Raw genomic sequence first — 20261 nt, 5'->3', positions numbered from 1 at the left:
CAGGCGCCCCTTCCCCGCCGTCTTCTGTCTTCCAAGGCGCACAGAGATCTGCTGCGTGTGCCGGCTGGCATCCCATACAGACCCCCTTCCGGGCCTGGGCCAGCCGTGGCCTCCGTCAGCCACTTCTGACTGCACTTGGTCACTTAAAGCACAAATCATGAAGATCTGTTAAGTCGTTGAACAGACCGCGGAGACAAAAACGAAAAGGCCACGTCCGTGTCCTGAGCTTACCCGCGCAGAGCTCCTCCCCTCCGTGCAGAAGGCTTGAAACCGTGGGAACGACAAAGTTGAATTGTCGGGGAAGCGTGATTTCTGTTGTGATTTTCAGTAACGTCACTAGTACAAACATCTTTTTAAAAATGCTTTATTGGGATCCCTGGGTGGCGCAACAGTTTGGCGCCTGCCTTTGGCCCAGGGCACGGTCCTGGAGACCCGGGATCGAATCCCACGTTGGGCTCCCGGTGCATGGAGCCTGCTTCTCCCTCTGCCTGTGTCTCTGCCTCTCTCTCTCTCTTTCTCTATCATAAATAAATAAAAATTAAAAAATAAAAATAAAAAAAAAATAAAAATGTTTTATTTATTTGACAGATAAAGCCAGAGAACACGAGCAGGGGAGGGAGGGGCAAGCAGGCTCTCCCCTGAGCCGGGACCTGACGCCGGGCTCGATCCCAGGGCCCGGGACCGTGGCCTGAGCCGAAGGCAGACGCTTCACCGCCTGGGCCGCAGTACTGGGAGATGTCGGGCACCTGGGTGGCCCAGTCAGCTAAGTGGCTTGATCCCGGCTCGGGTCTTCACCTCAGGCTGTGAGGACAAGCCCTGCGCTGGGTGCCCTCTGGGTGTGGAGCCTACTGGGAAAAAAACAACCGTCAGGCCGTGAAGACGAATGTCAGGTGTCCAGGGGCTGAGCGCGCGTCGTAAGTGCTGTGCCCTGCTGGTGTGGCAGGGTCTTCGCTAGTCCCCAGGACCGTCGTCCTACCACAGGGCCCCGCTCTTCTCTCTAACTCAGGCTGTGGCCTGTGACGATGCCGTGGCCAGCGCGACCAGCCGAAGCCTCCAGGGCGAACACCCGGCAAGACCTCCCCCAGAGAGACTGCCCTCGAGCCCAGCCTTCCTCCTGCCCGCGGGAACGTGCGGGCGACGCTGGAACGTGAAGTCAATGGGCCGGGGAGCCTGTGTCGCTGACGGAGGGAGGACCAGCCAAAGGCATCACGCAGCCCTGGCTTGCTGGACTGGGCTACGTGAGCGCCGTACCTGGGGTTTCCTGCCACCAGACCATCCAGCCGGTGCAGAGGGACCGCTGCTGAGCCCGGCTCACGGGAGGCCTCGGGCGCCCGCACGGGCTTGAAGCAGCCAGCCCGGTGCTGACAGTCGGTTCCAACACACTCCTCTCCTGCTCGCTTCCCACGCCCCAGGAGGGCGGCACCGAGCCAGGGACGCCGTCTTATTTCCTGCCACCTCTCCAGCCCAAGGTCAGACGCGCTGTAGAGTGTTTTTCTGTATTTGTTTAAAGAAAAAAAAGGAAGGAGGCCTCCTGGAGGTCCAGGAGGAGGCTCCAGGGGCAGACCTGACCGCGTCCACAGGGGCCTGGACGGTTGCCCATGGCCGGTGGTGTGGGGTGAGCACAGGAGGGTGAGGTCGAGGCTGCTGGCCAGGCAGGCCACCCTCCACCCATCCAGAGCGCCCCGCAGCCTCCCCACCACCAGGCCCTCTGCAGATGCCCTACTTGGCCTTGGGGCACCTCGAGCGCCTCCCCCGGGTGTCCCAGACTTCTGTGCTCTTCTCACACCATTCGCCTAGTCGCCCCACTCTACCTGAGGTTTCCACAGAGGCAGCGTGGGGGGTGCTGCTCCAGACACTGTTACCCCGAAACTGCTCCTGCAAGCCCACGCTCAGGTCCTATCTCCTCCCAGGCCCCTCTTCTGAGGCCCCAGTGTTACCTGTGAGTCACAGTATCCCAACCTTAACACCTTCTCCCTAGCACGCTCAGCCAACCCTGGACCCGGCGTCAGCCTGGCCTCTTTTCAGGGATGCCCATCACTCCAGGTACAACCAGGCTCCTTGCCTTGGTCTCCAAGGCCTGTGTGTGTCCTTCAGAACATTTTCATTGCTCCCAAAAGCAACCTGTACCGACTCCGTGTCCCCTTCCAGCTCCTGACGCCGTTAATCTCTCTAACTCCAGATTTGCCTCATGAATGGATTTCATAGGAATGGCCTCATACAGACGTGGTCTTTTGGGTCTGGCTTCTTCCGCTTAGCCTAATGCTTTCAGAGTTCATCCATGTGGCGTGTGTCACAACACTGCATGGCCAAGCAACCTTCCGTTGTGTGGACATGCCCCATTCCATTTATCTGTTTGTCGGATGGACATGGGGGTTGTGTCCTCTTTTTGGCTATTATGGCAACGCAGCTATCAACGTTCATGAACAAGTTTTCTTTTCTTTTTTTTTAATTTTTTAAAATTTATTTATGATAGTCACAGAGAGAGAGAGAGGCAGAGACACAGGCAGAGGGAAAAGCAGGCTCCATGCACCGGGAGCCCGATGTGGGATTCGATCCCAGGTCTCCAGGATCGCACCCTGGGCCAAAGGCAGGCGCCAAACTGCTGCACCACCCAGGGATCCGATGAACAAGTTTTCTCGTGAACACATTTTCTCTTGGGTATATACCAAAAGAATCTTTTTTTTTTTTTTTTAAGATTTTATTTATTGACCCATGAGAGATGCGCAGAGAGAGAGAGAGAAAGGGAGAGAGAGGCAGAGATAGGCAGAGAGAGAAGCAGTCTCCATGCAGGGAGCTGGATGTGGGACTGATCCTGGGACCCCAGGATCAGGCCCTGGGCTGAAGGTGGCGCTAAACCGCTGAGCCACCCGGGCTGCCCTTGTTACTGATTTTTAATTTTATTTTGTTGTGGTCAAAAAATGTACTTTGTATGATCTTACTATTTTTAAAAGTATTGAAACTTGTTTTCTTTTTTCTTTTTAGATTTTCTTTTTTTAAAAAAATATTTATTTATTATTTATGATAGACATAGAGAGAGAGAGGCAGAGACACAGGAGGAGGGAGAAGCAGGCTCCATGCAGGGGCCTGACGTGGGACTCTATCCCCGGTCTCCAGGATCACACCTGGAGCTGAAGGTGGCACTAAACTGCTGAGCCCCCTGGGCGGCCCTTGTTTTATTTTCTAGCACATGGTCTATCCTGAAGTGTTCCACGTGTACTCGAGAAGAACGTGCTCGTCCACTGCTGGGCGCAGTTTCACTGGCGTCCGTGAAGCGTGACTGCCCTACAGCAACGTTCAAGTCTGGGGTTTCCTCGCTGAGCTTGCGTTCTGTCATCTTGATGGATTGGTCGTTTTCATTTCCTTAAAGATTTACTTGAGGGAGAGAGAGAGCGCACACATATGGAATCATGGGGAGGGGTGAGGGGAGAGGGAGACACTGCGCTGAGCAGGGAGGTCTACGTGGGGCTCGATCCTAGGCTGCTGAGCTCATGACCTGGGCCGCAGGCAGACGCTTAACCACCTGAGCCCCCCAGGAGCCCCTAGTTCTGTTTTTTCATTATAAAATGTCCTTCTTTAACTCGTATCAATTTTTATTTTAAGGTCTATGCTGTTTGATATTAGTAAAGCCAATCCAGGGATCCCTGGGTGGCGCAGCAGTTTGGCGCCTGCCTTTGGCCCAGGGCGTGATCCTGGAGACCCGGGATCGAATCCCACGTCGGGCTCCCAGTGCATGGAGCCTGCTTCTCCCTCTGCCTATGTCTCTGCCTCTCTCTCTCACTGTGTGCCTATCACAAATAAAAAAATTAAAAAAAAAAAAGTAAAGCCAATCCAGCTCTTCTCATTGCTGTTGGCATGGTATATCTTTTTTTTTTTTTTTTTTTAACATTTTATTTACTTATTTAACCGTGTGAGTCAGCACACTGACAAGGGAGTGGCAGGCAGAGGCAGAGGGAGAAGCAGGCTCCCCGCCAAGCAAAGAGCCCAACGTGGGACTCAATCCCAGGACCCCAGGGTCATGACCTGAGCTGAAGGCAGACACTTAACCCACTGAGCCTCCAGGGTGCCCCAGTATGGTATAGCTTTTTCCACATTTTTACGTTCTACCTATTTGTCTCTTTGAATCCAAATCCAAAGTTTGTTTCTTATAGACACCATGTAGTTGGATTTTTAAAATACATTATGCCGGGCAGCCCGGGTGGCTCAGTGGTTTAGCGCTGCCTTCAGCCCAGGGCATGATCCTGGAGTTCGGGTATCGAGTCCCGCGTCGGGCTCCCTGCATGGAGCCTGCTTCTCCCTCTGCCTGTGTCTCTGCCTCTCTCTCTCTCTCTCTCTCTGTCTCCATGAATAAATAAATAAAATATTTCTAAAAATAAAATACATTATGTCAGTTTGTGCTTTTTAATTGGACAGTTTAATCCATTTACTTTTTTTTTTTTTTTTTAAGATTTTTACACAAGCTCTACACCCAAAGTGGGGCTTGAACTTGCAGCCCCAAGATCAAGAATGGCATATTCCACCAACGGAGCCAGCCAGCCGAGCCAATCCACTTATATTTAATGTAACTGATATAATTTATATTTGCTATCTTGTTATATGCTTTTCTTCTGTTTAAATTTAATTTGTAGTAATCTCTACACCCAATGTGGGGCTTGAGTTCACAACCCCAAGATCAAGAGTCACAGGATTTCCAACCAAGCTACCCAGGTGCCCCTGTTATATGCACTGTATATCTTTTTCTGTTCCTCAATTTCTTCATTATTGCCTACATTTGTATTAGGTAGATCTTTCCCAATGTACCATCTTATTTCTTTATATCCTTTTGAGTAATTTTCTTAGTGGTTGCCTTGGGATTACAATTATCTTCATGGATAACCTGATTTAGGTTAAACAGTAAATTAATCCTGAGACACCTGGCTGGATCAGTTGGTGGAGCATGGACTCTTGAGGGTTTTGAGTTTGAGCCCCATATTGGGTGTAGAGATTACTTAAAAATAAAATCTTATCAATCAATCATTAGGGCTACCTGGGTGTCTCAGTTGGTTAAGCATCCAACTCTTGGTTTCAGCTTGGGACATTTCAGGGTCATGGGATACAGCCCCATGCCAGGCTCCACACTGAGCCTGCTTGGGATTCCCTCTCCCTCTGCCCTTCCCCCAACTTGCTCTCTAATATTAAAAAATAAGTCACTGAACTCTATCTCTGACACTAACAATACACTATATGTTAATTGAATTTAAAGAAAAAAAAAAACATTTTTAAACCACTAATTTCAGTAGTAGTAAAAGATGTTGCTATAGCCATTCCCTCCTTCTGTATGTTATTGTCAAATTCCATCTTTATGCATCCTGTGCCTCTCCACATAGGCTTATAGTTATCACTTTATGCAGGTGTTTTGATTAGATAGGAAAAAAGTTATCAACAGAAATGCATTCAGGATGCCTGGGTGGCTCAGATAAGTGTCTGCCTTCAGGCCTGCTTCTCCCTCTCCCTCTCTCTCTGTTCATGCTAATAAATAATCTTAAACACAAAAATGCATTCATATATTTTTTAAAGATTTATTCATGAGAGAGACAGACAGAGACACAGGCAGAGGGAGAAGCAGGTTCCCTGTGGGGAGCCTGATGTGGGCCTTGATCCCGGGACCCCGGGGTCACGCCCTGAGCCAAAGGCAGACACTCAATCGTGGAGTCGCCCAGGCATCCTTGCTGTTGGGGAAGGGGGAGTATAGTTTTTGAAAGGTTATCACATACACGGACTCTTGTAACCAGCACCAGCACCTGACGCAGCCCTGCTGCACCACAGGGAGGGCCTGTCCTGCACGCACACCCCACGCCCCGGTCTCCATCATGACGGTGTCCTCTTGTCGAGAATGTCCTACAAATGGAACCATATACATGCAGCCTTTGGGGACCGGCTTCTCGGGGGTAGAGGGCCCACACTCCCCCGACAATGGCAGCTCAAGTGTGCTGTCTCCTGAGGTGTGGAGGGACCCCGTGTATTCACCTGCTCAAAGATAGTGGGGTTGTTTCCAGTTTGGGGCAGTTGTACACAAAGCTGCTAACACATTTAGGTGGAGGCTTCTGGTGACCATAGATTCTTCTTTTTCTTTTTTTTAAGATTTATTTATTCCTGAGAGACACAGGCAGAGGGAGAAGCAGACTCCCTGCAGGGAGCCCCATGAGGAACTAGATCCCAGGACCTCGGAATCATGCTCTGAGCCAAAGATAGACGCTCAACTGCTGAGCCACCCAGGTGCCCCTCATATTTTTTTATATTTACCTATGTAGTGACCTTTATTGCTGCTTTTTTTTTTTTTTTTTGCTGGTGTTATTCCTTCATGTGGATTTGAGTTACTATTTAAGGTCTTTTTATTTCAGCCCGAGGGCCCCACTTACTATTTTTTTGGAGGGCAGAGTTCTTGTAACAAGCTCTTCCGGTTTATTTATGAGGATGTGTTAATTTCTCCTTTGTTTTTTTTTTTTTTTTCTTCTTTGTTTTTGAGGGACAGTTTTCCCCTATATAGAATTGTGGGTTGGTAGGGTTATTCTTGCAGCACTTGGAAAAGGTCATCCCACTGCCTTTTGACTTCCATGGTTTCTGATGTGAAATATGTAATTTTATTAGGGATCACTTATATGGGATGAGTCACTCCCCCTTGCTGCTTTCAAGAGTCTTTTTCTTTGGCTTTCAACAATTTATGATGGGTCTAGGTGTGGATCTTTCTTAGTTTATCTTACTTGGCATCATTGAGTTTCATGGATGTGTAGATTCATGCTTTTCATCAAAGCTAGGAAATTTTCAGGCATTATTTTTTCAAATATTCTTCACCTTTCTCTTCTCTTTTCTGCTCCTGAGAATTATGCATAGACTGGTATGTTTAATGGTGTTCCACAGGTCATTTTTTTTCCTGTTCCTCAGTCTGGACAATCTCAAGTGACCTACCTTCAAGTTTACTAATTCTTTCTTCTAACTATTCAAATATGTAGTAGAACCCGTGTCCCGAGCAGGCTGTGAAGGAGCACAGACTTGTGGCTTTCCACAGTGCAGCTCCCTTCAATCATAAAGCAAGGTCAATATAGTTAGAAGGCAGGTTCAGGGTTCCAAACACAAGGACGTTTCACCACGTGATCACCTTGGCTTCTCACACGGCACGCAGAACACGGCACAAGGCGAGCCACCCGACAAGCCAGGTGACAGAAGGGACAGGACACTGGCGACCCAAGCCTCAAGTGGGGCTGTGGGCGGCGGGGGAGACGAGGCCCGGGGGAGGTCCGGGTCAGCTCACGGGGAAGCAGGGAAGGATCCCAGTCCTGTCGGGGTGAGCTGGGCGCAGCCGGGGACAGGTGCAGAGGGGTCGTGTCTGAAGAGTTGGCCGGCTGGCTGCACGCCTCCTCCCCTTTCTAAAGGGGTTTAATCAGTCTCGGGACCCTGCTGGCCTCCGCCTCCGCCGGTTATCGGGCCTGTGGTGTGAGCTGCGGCTGGACCTGGCGGGGTCTCGTCGCTGTAGTGTTAACCGCGCATCACGGCCTGACAGGCTCCTGCTTCCGTGAGGCACCTGGCCTGCTCTCACAGTGTCTCATACTTTTTTTGTTGTCGAAAAATAAACATTTAAAATAATGTGGTGAGGGATCCCGGGTGGCTCAGCGGTTTAGCACCTGCCTTCAGCTCAGGGCGTGACCCTGGGGTCCTGGGATAGAGTCTGCCTGTGTCTCTGCCTCTCTGTGTCTCTCTTGAGTAAATAAATAAAAACCTTAAAAAAAAAAGTGGTGATTCTGAAAATCAGATTCTAAGTTTCATCGTTGCTGTTTGTGGCAGTTGTATTGTGTAGTGATTTTTCTGACCTGATGCTATCTAGTCCGTGATATTTGTCCTGTGTAGCCGCTGAAGTCAGCTCAACGGTCAGCTCACGGCGGGACAGAGATTTCCTTTAATGCCTATGATCAGTAAACTTGCCAGTCTTTCCCAAATAGCTCTGTGCACCTGAGGCCTGCCCTTGCAACCGTCTCAGGCTTCACTTCATCATGCAGAGAGGCTCAAGGTCAGCCAAGGGTAAGCACTCAAGTCTTTGATGATTATGTGCACACCCTATTTATGTCGGTGACTTTTTAAAAAAGATTTTATTTATTTATTCATGAGAATACACAGAGGAAAGAGAGCGGCAGAGACACAGGCAGAGGGAGAAGCAGGCTCCCTGCAGGAAGCGTGATGTGGGACTTGATCCCGGGTCTCCAGGTCCATGCCCTGAGCCGATGGCAGCGCTAAACCGCTGAGCCACCCGGGCTGCCCTGTTTGTGACCTTTTATATTTCAGAAATATGTAGGGCTCTTGACATCCCTGTGGAGGCCGTATTCCAGCTCTTCCCTTTAAGCCTGCAGGTTACTCTACCAGCAGCTGCAGCTGTTACCTGTGGCCTCAGGCCACTTTGAAATCACAACACTTGCCTGTAATTGTCTTCAACAAACAGCCTCCGGAGCGCACAGGCTACTAGGCCCATTAAGCGGCGGCGGCAGGAGAGGTCTCAGACAAGTTAAGTCGCGGCAATTATTTGCACAGAAGGTGTCCTGCTGTCTTCAGTACCAGGAATGTGGGCTGTCCAGCAGCTTTAGCCAGAAACGGTCAAAACGCCTCAGAACTCACTGTTCTTACCGAGATTGACTTGTTTTTCTTAAATAAACACCGCCGGGCGGCTCAGTGGTTGAGCGTCTGCCTTCAGCTCAGGGCGTGACCCCAGGGTCTGGAGATCGAGTCCCGCGTCGGGCTCGTGGAGCCTGCTTCTCCCTCGGCCTGTGTCTCTGTCTCTCATCAATCAATAAATAAAATCTTAAAAAAAAAAAAGAAAAAAGCAACCCACACGCTGGGGTGCTGCAATCCTGTGATCATTTACAGACTTCTGAAAAGGCGGACCGCAATGCCTCCGGGCTCCTACGGGGGTGGGGTGGGGCGCAGAGCCTCCGAGGCCCGTGGTCCTCCGTCGGCCCGGCCGTCAGCGCGCCGGCTCCCGCAGCTGTGTCTGGGGAACACCGTGCGGCTGCTAACCCTGGCCCAACGGATGAGGGCGAGCAGCCCGTGCGGCCGCGCGCCGGGGGTCCGGGGTCCGGGGTCCGGGGCCCCCGCCTTCCGCACCGCTCCCCCCGACGGCCACCGCGCCAGGCCTGGAAATACTGCGCACGAGAGCGCGCGGCCCCGCAGACGCCCCGGGCCCGAGACCCCCGCCGCCCGCGCCGTCCCCACCACGATAGACGCCCGCGGGCCCCGCCCTGCTTCCGGTTTCCACGCCGCCCGGGAGCACGGCCAGGCGGAGCCCCGCCCCCTCCCCGGCTCTCGCGACGCCTGCGCTCGGGGCCGCCGCAGGGGCCGACGGGAGCCGCGGCGCGCCGGAGACGGCCAAGATGGCGGCGGCGGCGGCTTCGCTTCGCGGGGCGGTGCTGGGCCCGCGGGGCGCGGGGCTGCCGGGCGCGGGGGCCCGGGGCCTGCTGTGCGGCGCGCGGCTCGGCCAGCTCCCGCTGCGGACGCCTCAGGTGAGCGCTGGGCGCGACCCCGGGCGCCGGGAGGCCCTGCAGCCCTGAAGGTCACGGCGGGGAGGCTCCGGGCGCGGGCCGGGCGGCGAGCGGGCGGCCCCGGCCACCTGGCGCCGCTGCCCCCGCCGGAGCCCCGCGCCCTGCCCACCTGGCGCGCCCGGGAGCAGGGCCGGCGCGAGGCCCCCGAGCAGCAGAGGCGCCCTGTGCGGAGCGCGGGGGCGGCGGGCGCGCTCGCTGCGGGCTCGGGGCGGGGGGTGACCCGGGGGGCGCGCCCAGACCCGCCCCGCCCCGGCCTCGCAGACCCGGCCCGCGTCCCGGCGCGACCTCAGCCCGACCTCGGGCGGCTGCTCGTGACCTTGGCCCGCCCGTACCGCCTCCCGTGCAGCCGCTCCCCCGGGCAGGACGGGGCGGGCAGGGCGCCCCGCGGACGTGGCCCGCGCCGGACGGGGGCGGTGGGCGAGGCGGGCGCGGGACGCCGCGCCGGTGGGGCCGGTGGGGCCCTGGCAGGCGCTGAGCCGGGCTCTTGCAGGCAGTGCCCCTGTCGTCCAAGGCCGGCCCGTCTCGGGGCCGCAAAGTGATGCTGTCGGCGTTGGGCGTGCTGGCGGCGGGGGGCGCGGGGCTCGCCGTGGCTCTGCATTCCGCCGTGAGTGCCAGCGACCTGGAGCTGCACCCCCCCAGCTACCCGTGGTCCCACCGCGGCCTCCTGTCTTCCCTGGACCACACCAGGTGCGCTGCTGGCTGGCTGGGGCAGGGTCTGGGGCACTGGGCGGGGTGGAATCCGTGGCGCCCCTAATCCTGTGCCTGTCTTTAGCATCCGGAGGGGCTTCCAGGTATATAAGCAGGTGTGCTCCTCCTGCCACAGCATGGACTATGTGGCCTACCGCCACCTGGTGGGGGTCTGCTACACCGAAGATGAAGCCAAGGCGCTGGCTGAGGAGGTGCGGGGCCTGGGGGGAGGAGGACCTAGGGATTGGGGCGCCCGCTGTGCTGGGCGGCAGGGTCGTGATGGGGCTCTTCGCGGCAGGTGGAGGTTCAGGACGGCCCCAATGAGGATGGGGAGATGTTCATGCGGCCAGGGAAGCTCTCCGACTACTTCCCCAAACCATACCCCAACCCTGAGGCCGCCCGAGCAGCCAACAACGGAGCACTGCCCCCTGACCTCAGCTACATCACTCGAGCTAGGTAGGCGGGCTGCCTGCAGGGTGCGGAGGGGAGCGGGGGGAAGCTCCGTGTGAGCCAGGGCTCAGGAGACTCGATCCGGTCCCAGGCACGGTGGTGAGGACTACGTCTTCTCCCTGCTAACCGGCTACTGTGAGCCACCCACCGGCGTGTCACTGCGAGAAGGCCTCTACTTCAACCCCTACTTCCCCGGCCAGGCTATTGGCATGGCGCCTCCCATCTACGATGAAGTCCTGGAGTTTGACGACGGTGAGACGCCCCCACTCTGGGGACCAACAACCTGGGCCCTCTTACCCCTGCTGGGACGCTTCCCCTGCACTCTCCTTGGCTCAGGCTGGGTGTGTCTGAGCCGGGTTAGCATCCGCGGTCCTGTCTAGCCCGGGCAGGGGGGTCCCATTGCTTGTACAGCCTTGGTCAGGAGGCCGTCTGACTATAGAGGGGGATGCTCCAGGGCTACCCCAGGTTGCATAGGGACCCCCAAGAGCAGCCCTTACCACTTACCTTTGGCGCAGGCACCCCAGCTACCATGTCCCAGGTAGCCAAGGACGTGTGTACCTTCCTGCGCTGGGCATCTGAGCCAGAGCACGACCATCGGAAACGCATGGGGCTCAAGGTGAAAGGGTTGGGCTTGGGAGAGGGGCTGGGGGCTGGGCTTGGGTCCTTTCTGCTTCCTTCCTCTAAGCTTGCCTCGTCCCCAGATGTTGATGATGATGGGCTTGCTATTTCCCCTGATCTACGCCATGAAGCGGCATAAGTGGTCTGTCCTCAAGAGCCGGAAGCTGGCGTATCGGCCACCAAAGTGACCCTGCCCCATGGCTGCTTACTGTCTTGCCTGAGGGGGCCCTGGAGCCGAGGAGCCGCCCTGGACCTGTTCAGGCCTCAGCTGGCCCTCTTGGCCAAGTCCCTCTTTCTTTGGTTAAGAGGGAACGGGGCAGGAGGCCAGGTTCTGGTTCAGACCCTTCAGCCCCCGCATCATGGAAATAAATTAAGTTTCTCAACACACACGTTTGAGCTCTTGTGTGATGGGAGCACAAGTCTGCAGGGGCCTCTGGGACTGAGACCCTTGCTCTCGAGCTCCCGGAATGTTCACGCCGTGTCGTCCAGCCAGCATGTTGCCTGCTGACTGGGTACTGAGTCCAGTACCAGTTGTGGGCCGGAGAACCGCTGTTAGAGAGGGCCGCGGCACCCGACGAGGTGTAGGTACCCGGTCACAGCCACAGAGGGCCTGGCTTGGCCAGCTGCGGCCCAGGGGCCTGGTCGGGTAAGCAGCCATCTGTCAGCAGGTTGAACCACTTGGCTTTCATCCCGAAGGCAGCAAGGAGCCCTTGGCAGCATTTCATGGGGGGAGAGGCCTGGCCTAAAGCAGGGCTGCTGGGGAACGGGAAGAGCCTGCAGCCGAGCTGAGGAAGAGGCTGCCCTGAACGTGCCCCCGGCGTCCTGCCTGGACAGCCAGAAGGGGCAGGGTGCAGGGGTTACGGGGTGGCAGCACACGGCCGTGGCTCAGGGCTCCCAGCTTCGGAGTTCTTGTCCCCCAGGAGGGGAGTGTAAGGAGCATCCTGGCTTGAACAGCGCACAGATGGTGGCCGGAGTCTGGGAAGGGTGAGAGCCAGGAGGAGAAAGCAGAGCACCTGCTAGGCAGCTTCTGGGTGGGCAGGAGGAGGAACGGTCAGCGGCCCGAGCGGGATGGGCACTCTGTGTGCCCTTGGGTCTGGGAAGAGGCCTCAGCCCCATGCTTCTAGGAGCCCTGGGGTTTGGAGTCCCACATATTGGAGCCACCAGGGCCTGACTGGGTTGCCCCCCAGCTGAGGACCAGGCCCCACCTCCGCCACATTTCATCGCTGTGGGGTTGTGCCCTGCTCTCCATCTTCCCAGCCGCTCGGTCTGCTGACGGGCGCAGAGATGGGGGCACTCAGTTGGCTCAGAAGTGTCTTTAATGACTCCAGATCGCAGCCCTCCACAACCCTGGCCTCATGCTGGTGAGCAGTCAGCAAAGGTCGCCTGAGAGTTTCAGGACAGGCTCCAGGGACCTCGGGCCCGGAGGGATCGGGCCATCCTCTCTCTTCGAGACCTACGGGTGAGGGCAAGATGGGTCATCCTGCTGGCTTTACCACCCTGTCACCCCTTCCCCTGCTCTGCCCTTGGTACCTTTGGCGGCTGGTGGGTGGAGGCTGCAGGAAGGGGGTCCCAACTGCAGGGCTTCTGGGTGCTGCACATCTCACAGCCGGGTCGGCCGGGGGCATTGATGAACGTGCAGGAAGGGCAGGACCAGCCAGGCTGGGGAGGCGGGGAGACAGGGGCTGCTTCTCTATCCTTCGGGTGCCTAGCGAGTCCCAGGCCCACCCTACCCAGTCCATCACCCACCTGAAGGGGGCTGGGGAGGCTGGCGTTGGCCGGCTGAGGCGCTCTGGGCAACCCCAGTGACTGAGGAAACAGGCGACTTAGTTCCCCATCTGTCTTCTGGGGGCCCAGAGGGCTGCGTCCTGCAGTAGACGAGGTGGGGCTCAGCGCGTGTCAGCTCCCCCTCCTCCTCCCTCCACGTCAGGCACTAACCTGAGGCCTCTCCGGGGGCTGAGAGCAGATAGAGGAAAGCAGGATCCCCATCCCGCCGGACCCCATAGGAAGCAAGGCTGCGCTCGGGCACACACAGGCACCGCCCGATGACCCAGCGCTGCACAGCTGGCGGGAAGCCAAACTCCGAGAACACCTGGGGCCAGAGCATCGAGGCCAGGCAGTGTCACCAGAGCCCCCGGCCCCCAGCAGGGCTCCCCGGCCCCCATGCTTACCTGCTCCTGGAGGGTCGCGATGGTGCAGTGGGGGTGAACTTGCAGGGACACGTGGGCAGAGGACGCAGCATCTTCAACTGTGACCTGTAGCCTGGGCCAGAATACAAGTCAGGGGGAAGGCTGAGCGCCCCGGAAGGCTGGGACGTCAGAGTGCAGCAGGCCTCACCTGATGGGGCCAGGAGGGAAGCAGGCCTCCCGGAGCCGGACGCTGAGGGCCACGTGATGCTGGGCCAGCAGGGCTGCTGCCTGGGCTGCCCCCTTCTCATCCCCGTCCTCGATGGCCCGGGCCAGGCGCCCCACCAGCTCCTCTGTGGGGGGAGAGAGGCCCATCAGGGCTGAACGCACCCGGCTGCTTCCAACCCCCTCTGCCAGCTGCCTTTACCTTTCTCCAGAGAGTCTCCGGGGCTCCAGCAAAGATCCACCTTGGGTTGTGGGGTCTGGAGTGTGGGCACTTCGGGGGGGCTGGGTGGGGACACAGGGCATGTGTCTGGGCCCAGGGCTTGGGGCAGGCTGCCTAGGAGGGAAGATGTGGAGTGGGCGGGGGTCTCCTGAGATCAGAAGACCTGACGTCTAGTGTCGGTTTCCAGGACACGTGCCCTCCCTGCTTACCTAAGCCCACGCCAGGGCCCTGGACCACACGTTGAGCCAGACCTCCCCCAACCTTGGCCCCTGCAAACCCCTAAAACGTCCCTGCCAACCCCTCGGAGCTGCAGCTGCACCTGGCTTTTCCTTGGGCTCCACCTTGCTCCTGTCTAGCCCCGCCAGGCCCTTCCACCGGAGCTTGGCCACTTCTCGCCTCGACTGGCCCCATGAGCCTGCCAGGGATGCTCCCTTGGCACCCGGAGCCCCGCAGTTAGGGTGGTCTCCCCCTGCTGCCTTCAGGGACCTCCATCCTCCCTACTGGCTCTACCGTCGGTACGTCGGCCCAGGACACCTTGGGTGCTCCCGCTCCACACAAACCCTCCTGGGCCCCTGCAGGCGACCTGGCGGTGCCGCTGTCTGCCCGGCTTACCTCCCACGTGAGGCCCAGCCCACCCACTGCTGACGCAGCTCCTGTGACAGCCTCAGCCCTCAGTACTTGCAGCTGTCTGCCCCGACCCGGCCTGACCTGGCCCTGACTTGGCTGAGCCCCGGGATCACACGCACACTCATGCCTGGGGGCTTTCGGACCTGCTGCTTCCCGGCCACATGGGTGAAGGGTCCACCAGGATCTTCAAGTTTCACCTTAATGAAGCCTTCCCTGCCATCCTACTTAAAATTGCAAACCCCTTCCAGCGCTCTAATCTCCTCCACCATCTGAAAAGATCTTATTTTTGTTTCAATTATATATATATATACAAATATATATATATACACATATATATGTACACATTTTTTAGGGGAGGAGGTGAAGAGTGGGTGGGAGAGAGAATCTCAAGCAGACTCCCTACTGGGCGCAGAGCCTGACTTGGGCTCCTTCTCGTGAACCCTGAGATCGTGATCTGAGCTGAAATCAAGCGTCAGGCGCTCAGCCGACTGAGCTGCCCAGGAGCCCCCCAACCTACTTAGTTGAGAGGCACCTGGCTGGTTGGGCTGGTTTTGCTGGTGGGCCACGTGACTTGATCTTGGCGTTGTGAGTTCAAGCCCCATGCTGGGTGTAGGGATAACTTAAATAAATACGGGTGCCTGGGTGGCTCCAGCTAAGCGTCTACCTTCAGCTCAGGTCGTGACCCCTGGGTCCTGGGATGAGCCCTGCGGGCGGGCAGCGACTCTCTGCTCAGCGGGGAGCCTGCTTCTCCCTCTCCCTCTGCCCCCTGCTGTGTGTGCATGCGCTGTCTCTCTAATAAGTAAAGTCTTTAAAAAATAATACATACTTTTCACCTAATAAGTATTTTTGGGCCGACACACAAGGTCACGGTAGTTCCAAGCGTACAACACGGCGATTCCACAAGTCTGTCCGCTACGCTATGCTCCCTGCAGTGCGTGTTTACTGTCTTACGTGTCTGCCTGCCTTCTAGGATCTGAGGTTTGATCACGCCACACCCGCGAGGCGTGAAGTGCTCAGTCCAGAGCAGGCGCTGACTACAGGCCGCACTCTGGGCCTCTCTTCCACCACCGCATACGGTTTCCTTCTTACTCTCTGGCGACTCTTCTGACACCTTCGTGGCCTTGTCCTCTGCTCCCTGCATGTCCGCCTGTCCCTGCTCTCTTGCTTTGCTCCCCTAGTGCGCTGGGTGACCTTTCCCACCAGCCTTTACCCTTCCGGGCGCGGGTGCAGCCCGATCCTCCTGGCTAGCCGGGTGCCCCGTGCCCTTGCACGCAGGCTCTGGGTGCTCCACAGTACTTCTCCCTCCAGCTTTGCCTCAACCACTATCTCCTCCGTCTCGTTAGCCACGAACTCCTGCCAATTCCGTCTCCGCAGCGTCTCTGGAGAAGCCTCGTCTCCAGCAGGTGCCAGCCAGGGTCGGTAGCTCGGATCCCGCCCGGGCGCCCCCGCTGCCCCAGCCCCAGCCCCAGGCCCGCCTGCCCTGCCCCTGCGCACCTGTCGCCCTCCCGCTCCCGGACCTCCCGGACCTCCCGCAGCCCGGCTTCCGCCCGCCGCCCCGCGCAGGCTCCAGCGCTCAGCCCCGGCCCGGGCGCGTCCTCGCCGCGCGCACTGACCATCGCGTCCCTCCATGGCGGCCCCTCGGACCAGGGCGGCCCAGCGCCGAGCGTCCCGGGCGTCGAGGAAGTGCAGGCTCAGGGCGCCGGGCCCTCCGGGCGGAGGCTGCAGCTCATGCCGGCTGGGGCCTCGGACCGTGTAGGAGACGGACTCCAAGGGCCACTCCGAACCGCCCTGCGGAAGGCAGAGTCGGGCCACTTAGGCCGCCCCGGGCCGGTCCTCGCGCCGCCGCGCCGCGCCCCCGCCGCCCGCACTCACCGCCCCGGGGCCCGCGCCCAGCAGCTGCAGCCGGAGACGCCCGGGCCGCTCGGGGTCCGCGCTCAGCTGCAGCCTCCGCAGCTGCGCCTCGGCGTCCGGGCCCGCGCCCAGCGGCCTCACCGTGGCCTGCACCGCCAGCAGCACGGCGGCCGGGCCCGGGCCCGAGGGCGGCGCCATCCCATCTCCGGTCCGGCCGCGCTTCCGTGGGCTCGGGGCTCCGAGCGCCTCGGCCGACCGGAAACTGGGGCCGCGCGCTTGGGGTTCCGGCCCACACCAGAGCGTCGGAGCGCCGGCCTCCCGGTCCCGCTGGGGCCGGGACCCACACGGCCCGGAGGCTCGGCGGCGGGGGCGGGGTCCAACGGTCCGCGCCCGCCCCCCCGCGCCCGGCCGGTGCGGGACGCCGTCCCCGGGCTCCTTCCGGCCCGCCCCCCGCCCCGCCGGCCCACCCCGGGGGCCGCCAGCCACTCGCGGGAGCGCGGGCCGACAGCAGGGGCGGGACGCGCGAGGGGCGGCAGCCAATGAGCGCCAGGGGAGGAGGCGGGCTCGCGCGGCCCGGAGCGTGACGGGCAGGCGGCGCAGCCAGTCGGAGCGGGCGCGAGGAGTGAGCGACGTCAGCCGCCCCCAATGGCGCTCCGAGCTCCAGGTCCCGACGGCCGGAGCGGGCCACTCAGGGGCGGGGGGCCGGGCCTTGCGGACGCTTGTTGTTGTCCGGCCCGGGGAAGCAGAGGTCGCTCGGCCGCTCCTGCGCTCGTCCGGGCCTCGGGTGGCGGTCGGCGGGCAGGTCGGTCGCGGCAGTCGGTCGCCGTGCAGGGGCGAGGCTATGTCGCGGTGGCAGCCCGGCAGGGCCGGCAGGGCCGGGAGTAACGGGACGTCGCCGCGGAGCCTCTTCCCCCGGATACAGTGCGGCCCGAACGGAGGCCGCGCCGCCGCCCTCCGGTCCTGAGGAGCCCGCGCTGCCCGGAGCCCACAGCGCCCTCTTACCCGCGCCGACGTCCGCCGGCCCGACCCGGCCCGGCCCCCGCGAGCGCCGCGCCAGCAGGTGGGTGTCCGCCCGGCGCCGGGCGCCCAGGCCAGGCCTCCAGAACTCCAGCCCCCAGCGGACTTGGCGCCGGCGCGCGTGCGCGGCCCGGGGCGCGCGGCCTCCTGGGACGTGTAGTTCTCCGCGGGGGCTCGGGGCTTTCCTTGGCCCGGGCGGAGAGGCGGGTGCGGCCGCCTGACCCCGGAGCGCCCCGCGGCCGGCCCCGGGCCCTTCGGGGGTCCTGCGGCCTGCCTCTGCCTCTGTCCCGCGCCGTCCGAGGAGCTCGGCGCACTTGCGGAGAGGGACGGAGGAGCCTGTGGGTTTCCTGTGCGCCTCGCTGGGGAGCCCGTAGGACAGGGGAGAGCGCTGCCCAGGTGACCGACCGCAGGCCCCGCCTCGGTGTGCGGGTCCTCACCGGGCGCCGGAGTCGGCCCCTGGGCTACTGCCGGGGTCCGGCGGGCTCGCGGCGACGCCCCCCACTCCCCGTCGTGGGTGATGCTCTTGCGGCGGGACGGCCGTGTCCCGGGAGATGAAACCCCGGACCCTAGCAGGAGCGGGACCCCAGGGCGCCCTGGGTGTCGGGGCGGGGAGCAGGGGCTGGCCGAGCTGGAGCTTCGGCTTGCCGCCCTCAGGTAACAGGATCTGCTCTGCCTCTCCTGCCCGTGCGACGGCAGGGGAGGGACCCAGCTTGTTGCTAATGGCTCCACTTACCAGCAGGGAGGCCAAAGGCTGAGCCCCAGGGCCCAGGTCCTCATAGCCTGGCCTCCCGTCCTCAGGCAGCACTAGCCCCTCTGAGCACAGGACCCCCCTCCCAAGGACATGAAGCTGTTGGAGAACTCCAGCTTCGAGGCCATCAACTCACAGCTGACAGTGGAGACCGGCGATGCCCACATCATCGGCAGGTGAGGCCCGGCCTCCGAGGGCTCCCGTCTCCCAGGTCACCGTGGCCCTGCGTTGAGCCCCATGGGTGGCAGGCTCCATGGTCCCCCCTGCCCCCTGCAGGATCGAGAGCTACTCATGTAAGATGGCAGGAGACGACAAGCACATGTTTAAGCAGTTCTGCCAGGAGGGCCAGCCCCACGTGCTGGAGGCACTGTCTCCACCCCAGACCTCGGGCCTCAGTCCCAGCAGGTGAGCCGGGGCAGAGTCTGCCCGCTGGGGACCGTGGGGTGCAGCGCCCGTGGGCTCATGCTCTTCTCCGCGCAGACTGAGCAAGAGCCAGGGCGGTGAGGACGAAGGCCCGCTGAGCGACAAGTGCAGCCGCAAGACCCTCTTCTACTTGATCGCCACACTCAACGAGTCCTTCCGGCCTGACTACGACTTCAGCACAGCCCGAAGCCACGAGTTCAGCAGGGAACCCAGCCTCAGCTGGGTGAGGGCCGGGTCAGGGGTGGGCCCGCAGCCCCCAGCTGTCCTTACCGCCCTGCCTACTTCAGTGGCCCCTGGCTCTGCCCCGATGACGCGTCCTGTCCTGCAGCCTAGTCACCCCGACTGTGACCGCCCTAGGTGGTGAACGCAGTCAACTGCAGTCTGTTTTCGGCGGTGCGGGAGGACTTCAAGGCCTTGAAGCCACAGCTGTGGAACGCGGTGGACGAGGAGATCTGCCTGGCCGAGTGTGACATCTACAGGTAGGCTGGCATCCCTGCAGGTGGGCCCCGGGTGTGTGCGGCACTTGGGCCTTCATACTGCCTCTTGCCTCACGCCCCCCAGTTACAACCCAGACTTGGACTCAGATCCCTTTGGGGAGGATGGCAGCCTCTGGTCCTTCAACTACTTCTTCTACAACAAGCGGCTTAAGCGGATTGTCTTCTTCAGCTGCCGCTCCATCAGGTTAGCACCTGTCGGCCTCCTTTCCCTTAGCTCCTGTGGGGCCCACACACCACTTCCCCCGCTGTACCCACGCCATTCCTGATTTTGTCCTCCCTGGACCTCCTCCCTGGGGTCAGCAACAGGCCAGGGGTAGGCAGTCCTAAGACCAGTTCCCACACCTCCCCCAGTGGATCCACCTATACTCCCTCGGAGGCAGGCAACGAGCTGGACATGTTGCTGGGGGAGGAGGAGGAGGAGGAGGAGGAAGACGGCGGAGGTGGAGGCAGTGAGGGCGGACCCGAGGAGACCAGCGCCATGGAGGAGGACAGGTGTGTGATGGTTCCTGTGGCCTGGCTCTCTGGAGTCGCGTGGACGGGCAGAGTGGGCACCCCCTGGCCTGATCTGGCTGTCGGCTCCTCTGAGCTCACCGTGTGCCGCCTTCTACCCAGGGTCCCGGTGATCTGTATGTGAGGACCAGGAGCAGAGGCCCCAGCTTCATTCAGCTTCAACCAGTGCCTGGAACTGCCCACTCCAGGGGCCCCAGGGCCTCCCCAGCTGGTGGCCAGCCCCTGGCCCTGCCTCGGCTCCGCACCGCCGAGGCCACGCCCACCTAGCCCTTTGGCTCCCGCCTCCGGATGTCTACTTACCCCACAGGCTCCAGCTGCCCCTGCTGTGGTTGGACGATGGCACAGGGCCTGGTGGGAAGAGTCACTGCCCTTTCCCAGTGAACTGACACAGGCAGGGACAGCTGGACTACAGAGTTTATTTTTATATTTTGTGCCCGACGGGGCCTGGGCCTGCACACTCCAGCCCTAAGGGCCTGAGACCCAGTCAGCAGGCCCCTGTGGTCACCACCCTGGGCTCGTCCGGCCCCTGGCGCCCACCTGTACCCCCTCCCCCACCTCGCCCGTTGGGCAGCGTGCACTGAGTGTCACTTTGCTGCAGCTGGTTTGTTTCCAATAAAAATTTCTGTGACTTAGTGGGGACCTAGGCTCTGTGCTGTGTTGGGGGTGGGGTCTGCGTCGAAGGCGGGGCCTGCCGGCGTCTGGTAGCCT

At 60.2% G+C, this 20261-nt stretch overlaps 3 protein-coding genes across 5 annotated transcripts; 2 read left to right on the top strand and 1 right to left on the bottom strand.

Moving 5' to 3' along the window:
* The first annotated feature begins 9365 nt into the window (after positions 1 to 9365).
* On the top strand, positions 9366 to 11697 carry LOC121498717 (cytochrome c1, heme protein, mitochondrial). Its single transcript, XM_041768823.1, has 7 exons — positions 9366 to 9518; positions 10048 to 10244; positions 10330 to 10456; positions 10543 to 10700; positions 10786 to 10946; positions 11210 to 11310; positions 11396 to 11697. Exons 1-7 carry the CDS (start codon positions 9390 to 9392, stop codon positions 11498 to 11500), a joined length of 978 nt encoding a protein of 325 aa, XP_041624757.1. The 5' UTR covers positions 9366 to 9389; the 3' UTR covers positions 11501 to 11697.
* Positions 11698 to 12610: 913 nt separating this feature from the next.
* Positions 12611 to 16810, bottom strand: SHARPIN (SHANK associated RH domain interactor). The gene is made up of 9 exons (XM_041768814.1): positions 16380 to 16810; positions 16121 to 16295; positions 13863 to 13994; positions 13647 to 13788; positions 13481 to 13571; positions 13248 to 13401; positions 13059 to 13177; positions 12843 to 12971; positions 12611 to 12765 (listed from the first exon to the last, which is right to left on the bottom strand). The coding sequence occupies exons 1-9, from the start codon at positions 16554 to 16556 to the stop codon at positions 12682 to 12684; spliced, it is 1203 nt and encodes a 400-aa protein (XP_041624748.1). The 5' UTR covers positions 16557 to 16810; the 3' UTR covers positions 12611 to 12681.
* Positions 16811 to 17056: 246 nt separating this feature from the next.
* MAF1 (MAF1 homolog, negative regulator of RNA polymerase III) lies at positions 17057 to 20185 on the top strand. Of its 3 annotated transcripts, none has more exons than XM_041768827.1 (8): positions 17057 to 17418; positions 18174 to 18299; positions 18400 to 18528; positions 18604 to 18769; positions 18904 to 19025; positions 19108 to 19227; positions 19424 to 19535; positions 19656 to 20185. In XM_041768827.1, exons 2-7 carry the CDS (start codon positions 18217 to 18219, stop codon positions 19494 to 19496), a joined length of 693 nt encoding a protein of 230 aa, XP_041624761.1. In that variant the 5' UTR covers positions 17057 to 17418; positions 18174 to 18216; the 3' UTR covers positions 19497 to 19535; positions 19656 to 20185. The 3 variants fall into 3 exon arrangements, with proteins under 3 accessions (XP_041624761.1, XP_041624760.1, XP_041624759.1); XM_041768826.1 differs by having other exon boundaries at positions 19395 to 19535; XM_041768825.1 differs by having other exon boundaries at positions 19344 to 19535.
* The last annotated feature ends 76 nt before the right edge of the window (positions 20186 to 20261 follow it).

The sequence above is a fragment of the Vulpes lagopus genome, chromosome 9, assembly GCF_018345385.1.
Source record: "Vulpes lagopus strain Blue_001 chromosome 9, ASM1834538v1, whole genome shotgun sequence".
Taxonomy (NCBI): domain Eukaryota; kingdom Metazoa; phylum Chordata; class Mammalia; order Carnivora; family Canidae; genus Vulpes; species Vulpes lagopus.
This window is presented reverse-complemented; position numbering and strand designations above follow the sequence as displayed.

Coding starts and splice junctions, on each gene's coding strand:
- LOC121498717 (XM_041768823.1), top strand. CDS start 9,390: ATGGCGGCGGCGGCGGCTTCGCTTCGCGGGGCGGTGCTGGGCCCGCGG. Junction 9,519..10,047: donor TCCCGCTGCGGACGCCTCAG/GTGAGCGCTGGG, acceptor GGGCTCTTGCAG/GCAGTGCCCCTGTCGTCCAA. Junction 10,701..10,785: donor AGCTACATCACTCGAGCTAG/GTAGGCGGGCTG, acceptor ATCCGGTCCCAG/GCACGGTGGTGAGGACTACG.
- SHARPIN (XM_041768814.1), bottom strand. CDS start 16,556: ATGGCGCCGCCCTCGGGCCCGGGCCCGGCCGCCGTGCTGCTGGCGGTG. Junction 13,789..13,862: donor CGGAGACTCTCTGGAGAAAG/GTAAAGGCAGCT, acceptor CTCCCCCCACAG/AGGAGCTGGTGGGGCGCCTG. Junction 12,766..12,842: donor CCACCCACCAGCCGCCAAAG/GTACCAAGGGCA, acceptor CCTCACCCGTAG/GTCTCGAAGAGAGAGGATGG.
- MAF1 (XM_041768825.1), top strand. CDS start 18,217: ATGAAGCTGTTGGAGAACTCCAGCTTCGAGGCCATCAACTCACAGCTG. Junction 18,300..18,399: donor GATGCCCACATCATCGGCAG/GTGAGGCCCGGC, acceptor TGCCCCCTGCAG/GATCGAGAGCTACTCATGTA. Junction 18,529..18,603: donor TCGGGCCTCAGTCCCAGCAG/GTGAGCCGGGGC, acceptor TTCTCCGCGCAG/ACTGAGCAAGAGCCAGGGCG.